The 6000-nt window shown below is 35.5% G+C and overlaps 1 protein-coding gene across 1 annotated transcript in view; it reads left to right on the forward strand.

Annotated features, from left to right (window-relative positions):
* LOC128011038 (von Willebrand factor A domain-containing protein 5B1-like) overlaps positions 1 to 4354 on the forward strand; it is a 44529-nt gene extending 40175 nt beyond the window's left edge. Inside the window, exon 21 of the mRNA XM_052593070.1 lies at positions 1794 to 4354. Coding sequence (XP_052449030.1) covers positions 1794 to 2477 — 684 coding nt within the window. The 3' untranslated portion in view covers positions 2478 to 4354. The remainder of the gene's footprint in view (positions 1 to 1793) is intronic.
* Positions 4355 to 6000: the final 1646 nt, after the last annotated feature.

Here is a 6000-nt window from a genome sequence, read left to right on the forward strand (position 1 = left end):
ATAAAGGTAAAATATATGAAAAATAAGGCGTTTTTTTTTTTTCAAAACAAAGCATGAAAATATGTTACACTGCACCCCTAAAAATAAAGTAGTCAACAACCCCTTTAACTTTTTTAATGCATGTTTAATGCATATATATACATACAGTATACATATTAGTGCTGTTAAGCCATTAAAAAAATACAAATGAATTGCTATTTTTTTTTTTATGTGGAAACAACATAAAGATAGTATGACACCCTTTTATGACAGAAGGTAAGTATCAGTGATACCAATACTGCTAATGTCTCTAAGAAACTGTTCTTGTTTTCCTAATATTTAACCACTGACTATAGCCATTCAACACCACAGTATAATTGAGAGCTGTCAAGTTTAACATTTATTAGACTTGAAAAAATAACTATGTCAAATTCAAGTGACCTTAAAAAAAATCTTCACATAAACAAACACCTGTGCTCAGCAAGTTGGAAATATACAGCAACTGAATAAAGCTATCAAACCCTAAATTCTAAAGTGAATCTAGATGAATCTTTAAAGCTACAACAATGATTGATTTCCTCTATTTTATTTTGTTCTTTGATTAACAGACATCACAGCAGCTGGGTTATTGGGTTGTTTGGCTGCTATTACTTTAAGAGCTACTGCTGCTGAACTTGAGACGGATCTGACACACATTGTTTTTTTCTCAAAGTGCGTGCTGTCGCATTTGTGAGTGCAATTGCACAGCACGCTGTACAAGCACAGTGTATTGGCTGAGCACACAGGAAATTTGTTATTACTGACATATGGACTGAAAAAATCTCATCTGACCACAGTTCACTGTTGAAGTGGAGTGCGCATCTGAAAAGTCTCCTATTTGATGTGGTGGTAAAGATTTTCTGTATCTAAATAAACAATTCTTGTCAAGAAAAAAGAGACAGAAGCAGCTGTTGTGAGTGGGGTGGCCAACCCTAGCCCTGCCCCTGTGTTAACTGAATTAAATATAGTAATGATGTTTTATTAACAAAGTTCGGGAGAAGCATGCTCAGATAATCTAATTAACACGAATGGAGCAAAACCAGTACTCAACCCAATTAACAAGATAAGATGTGTACTGTATATACACTGTACACAGCAGACATAACTCTGTTCCTGTTTTCCAGAATCCCTCCATCACCCGATCTCTTCATTTAAAACTATTTCTGTCCTAACCTGAGGGGCCAAAATTCTGAGCTCAGTCTCCTCCCCTTTTGGAGAGTATGCCAAATGCACATAACCTTTACTCTGTTTATTACAAGTGTATATATATATATATATATATATATATATATATATATATACACACACACACACATATATATACTTTTCATTGTGGAAGTAAATGAGTGTCATGTTGACTTCAAACAAAGTGCTCGACAAACTTAAACTAATAATAATGTCATCACGTGTATTGCATCCACTCACCTCATAACCTATAAATAGCCTGTCAATACTCACCCTGCACGCAAAGGCAGTCTTCTTTACATATAGTGAGTAATAGATCTGTTGACATTTAACAAGCGCCGATCAATATCTTGTGATCGCTAAGTCTGGTTAAATGAGATGTACTATTTGAGAAGACTATATTGGTCATGGCAATTACTCAAAGTAAACGGTGATGAGGCGTAACAAAATCAGTAGAGCGTATTTTTAAGGCTAATGTAATTGACAATGCCTAAAGACCTTAAATGGCTCATTGAAGTTCTGTCTTTGAGCTTGTTTATATGTTTAAGCACTGATTAAGTAGACATTATGGTTTCTACTTCCTGTTGCAGGTGTCATTGCAGCTGTCCTGTGGGGCGTTCATGTTGGACAGTGCCTTGTGTGATGCCATCAACGTGCCCATGGACAAGCTGAAGTGGACGTCGCCCTTCACCAGCCACAGACTCAGCCTTACTCATGTGTCCCACTCTGGTTCCCGGCGCTCTGAGAGTCTGGAGGTCCACCACGGCTCCTCGCCTCCTCCAAAAGACTTAGACTTCAACTCTGAATGTGAGGAGTTGGTATCCCACACATCTTCATCCTCATTCCAGGCCCGGAGCCCTCGGATGGAGGGCGAGCCTTCGTTGTGGAGTGGCTTCTGGTCAATGTCGACCAAAGCCCCGCCATCGCCTATCAACTCTTTGTATGACAGCGGACGGGGGTCTGAGACTGAAATTGCAGAGACAGCCCTGCCGGGTTCACCCGGGATCCTGCGAAGGGCCGTGCAAGACCCCGAGGGGATGGTGTGGGCGACTGCTGTTGCTCTGGCCTGGCTGGAACACAGTTCGGCAAGTTATTTCATTGAGTGGGAGATGATCGCCGCCAAGGCCAGCATGTGGCTAGATGAACAGATCGTCCCAGAGGGCCGAGACCTGGCGTCGGTCAAAGCCGCGGCCAATCAACTCTTCATCATCCTCAGACACTGGGACGAGAACCTGCAGCTCAACATGCTCTGCTATAACCCCAACAGCATGTGAGGCCTGATAGGGTAGGGACGAAACTTCAATCTATGCTAAACGAGGGTTTTACTCGCCTTGAGTTGTTTTAATGTTTATTCTGTGGATTTCGTTTTAGTTTTATAAATAGAAATTGTACCAGTATTTCATCAACCTGAAGGCCAGAAACATACTCCGCACAGGTATGTAGACGCCAATGTATTGCAAGCATCCTGTTGTATATATGTAACTTGTTTTCTTGCATTACTGTAGCAGTAACAAACCTATAAAAGATCTGTATCTGTCTCCTATTGAAAAAAATATTACAGTTGTGAGGAAACTGAGCGTTATTTAGTATTATTTATATACAGTGTTATTACTTTTTTTAATTTAGGATTTTAAATTAAATACATTTTCTTGTTTTATTTCAATTTTACTTTTTGTTAAATTTTTAGCCATTTTAATTTTAGTAGTTTTTTTGTTTTTTATCTTAATATTTAGGTTTAATGAATTAATTAAAAAAAAAATATTTTAGTGTTTTAATGTAAAACTAATTTCTGTTATTTGCCGACATTTGTAATTTTTCTTTAGTTTACATTTAACATAACATTTTTATTTGATTTTATATCTTATTTTATTACTTTAGCTTTATTTCAATGAACAAAAATGTTTTTAAAGGTTTTCAGTTTTAGTAAATGATACTTACCCTGTTGCGACAACAAAAAATAGACTTAATGTTATTAAGTTAAAATGATCAGAAATTAAGTCACAATTATTTGTATAATTTTTTACATTCTGAGGTGGAAACGGTCTTGCATACAAACTTCAGTAATTGAGAGGGAGTATTTTTTTAATGTTTAATATTTGTACCATTCAATCGCTGTTTTATTCAATTGGAAGTTAATTGGAATTAATGGGAGTAAAGAGGTGCAATAGCACCCCTTGTGGCAACATTGACAATGCATCTTTTATTTGTTTAATTCTGAATCGACACATACAAAAACTGTGAAATCGAGTTAGCATGCTGTAGCTAGAAGTGTTTGCGTTCACATATTTGCATAGAGTATATTCCGGGCCAAACACCACCCAAAAAATGTGCATGTCTTTGCAAGATCGTTCGTATTTTTTCTGTCGTCTCTGAAATAATGACGTGCATATTGTTTAAAAACTGTCTGGTTGCTGCTTTGGAAATTTTGTACCATAAACATTAATTGTACGAACCCTTATAGTGACTTGTTCATTAGTTTGCGTGGTTGACTGCTACTGTAGCTATATGTGGCATTACAGGCTATTTTAAGTGTCGGAGGATCCAGTGACTTATAAGATGCAGATACATCATGTAAAGTACATTCGTTTGCCTTTACGATCGATAAAGATGTCAAATTGTCGCTGGAACGACACTTTCGATTGCTTTAAGTGCTCTCCAGTCTTAAGTGCCTAACCCTGCAGAACTTTCTGTACTGTTGATATGAACGTTGTACTGTTAGCGCAATGCGTAATTGATTATTTTTCGATTTTGCCGATTACATTTATCGCTGTGTATGTATAAATTTTATGTATATGTAAATATATGTTTAAAAAAGTAGCCTAAGTGAGAAAATGCAAAAGCTAGTGTATCTCTCGATATATAGCACTGGTTTATTTCATTATCATGCGTATTACACCTCAGGTATTGCTCTTGAGTACTGTTGTCTAAGTAGATAAATGAGTGGTTTGTGGAAAGATCTTTTATCTCAAGGTTCTTTTGAGATCAAACCTCTCTTGTGCTCTTGTGACGTGGCAGCTGGTTTGTGAAAAGTGCATTACGTCAGTCAGTTGTACTAAATACTTAAGTGTCGAATTCCCTTCAAGTTATGTGTACTTGCTAGTGCAATGCTGGACTCTGTAAATGCATGTAATAAAGTTAATTGGATGAAAAATTTGGTCTCTTTATTTCCACTATATAGGACAAAAATATATATATAAAAAATCATTCTGGCTCCATTCACACTGACAGTGATTTGCACCCACAAAACGTTTGGATGTCATGCAGTTTCGTTGTGTATTGATGGTTTTGGATGTCAATAACAGTGACTTAGTTTTATGCAAATATGCAATATGTAATGATGATGTAATGCAACTTCCAAAACGTAATCCATAAAATTGTTACTTATTACAGTTGCAAGTATACAAATGTTACTTGTTACTAATTAAAGTAAAATTGAACTAAATATATTTTATTTCAGCTAGTGGCCAATGCAACATTTCTCATGTTCATTTAAACTGAAAATTATATAAACATAAAAAAACAATAAAAATTACAAATGTGAACTGAAATAAAGTTTTGTATATTTTATTTCAACTTGCAAGGTTTATTTCAGCTGCCAACAAGGCAAAATTTCTTAAAATTTAGTTTAATTTAATAATACAACTAAAACCAGTAATAATATGAATAATAAATGTAAAAATGTAAAGTTAAATTGAAAATGGAAAATAAAAAAGTAAAACAAATTCAATGAATAAAAAACGAATTCAAAATATTAATAAAAGCTATAATAGTATCTCAATGATACTAAAATAACACTGTTTTTTTTAAAAAATGCTAGTAACCAAATGGTTTTAAGTCCCATTGACTTTTATAACATGAACAAAAAACATATGGAAGTCAATGGGACCCAAAGCTGTTTGGTAACCCACTTTCTTCAAAATAGTTATCTTCTTTTGTGTTCAGCAAAAGACGGAATGCATATAAGTTTGGAACGACATAATGGGTGAGAAAATTGTCCGAATTGTAATTTTTGGGTGAACTATTCCTTTAAAATTCATCTGTATTATATTAACTTTCTCAGACTTTCAGTTTTGACAACATAGGTAATTTGTGGAGCTGCATTGTAGAGCTTTTTTTCCTTTTCGTCATGCCCCTAACCTCACCAAAGGCAATACTTTTTGCAGCCAGTAGATGTTGCACCACCCTTTCAAAATATGGTATAAGTTATGTCAGATTGCCGCATTTACAAACCGTAAGACAGCTTGTTTCTGGTTTGTTCTCTCTCTTTCTCTCAGTAACACTTTGTATAGCTTAAGCCTATTAGTCAGGAACTCATCAGGGAATTACACTGCAACTATAGCTGTCATCATGTTTGTGCAGCTCAAAACAATGAAATCTAGTGTCTCTTTGTTAGCTGTGAAATCTCTCTTTTATGAGTCATGTCTGTCCTGCAGCATAGGCCACCATTTAATTATATCAGTTACCACTCAGTGCAGTAAAAATTGCTTCAGGCATAAAGTCAGTAAGAAAGGATTGTGATAGCTTGCTTTTGATGATGCTAATAATGCACGGTTTTCTAAAGAGAAAGAGAGAAAGTGTGAGAGGGCTGTAATTAGGGTTGGGAACCATTTTTTTTTTCAATTTATTATTTAAAAAACACCAGAACCAAAGCAGATATCATTAATGCACTTAATGATAAGTGTAACACATTATTTAAGATAAAAGGAGTCTGATTCAACGAGGAATATCAGAAAGCCAAGTCCTGGCGAAAGGCGGAGCTGGGGATGGAGAAGGGTAGTTTGCTACTAAACAAGTGAA

This window comes from Carassius gibelio, chromosome B23 (genome assembly GCF_023724105.1).
Source record: "Carassius gibelio isolate Cgi1373 ecotype wild population from Czech Republic chromosome B23, carGib1.2-hapl.c, whole genome shotgun sequence".
NCBI classification, from domain to species: Eukaryota; Metazoa; Chordata; class Actinopteri; order Cypriniformes; family Cyprinidae; genus Carassius; species Carassius gibelio.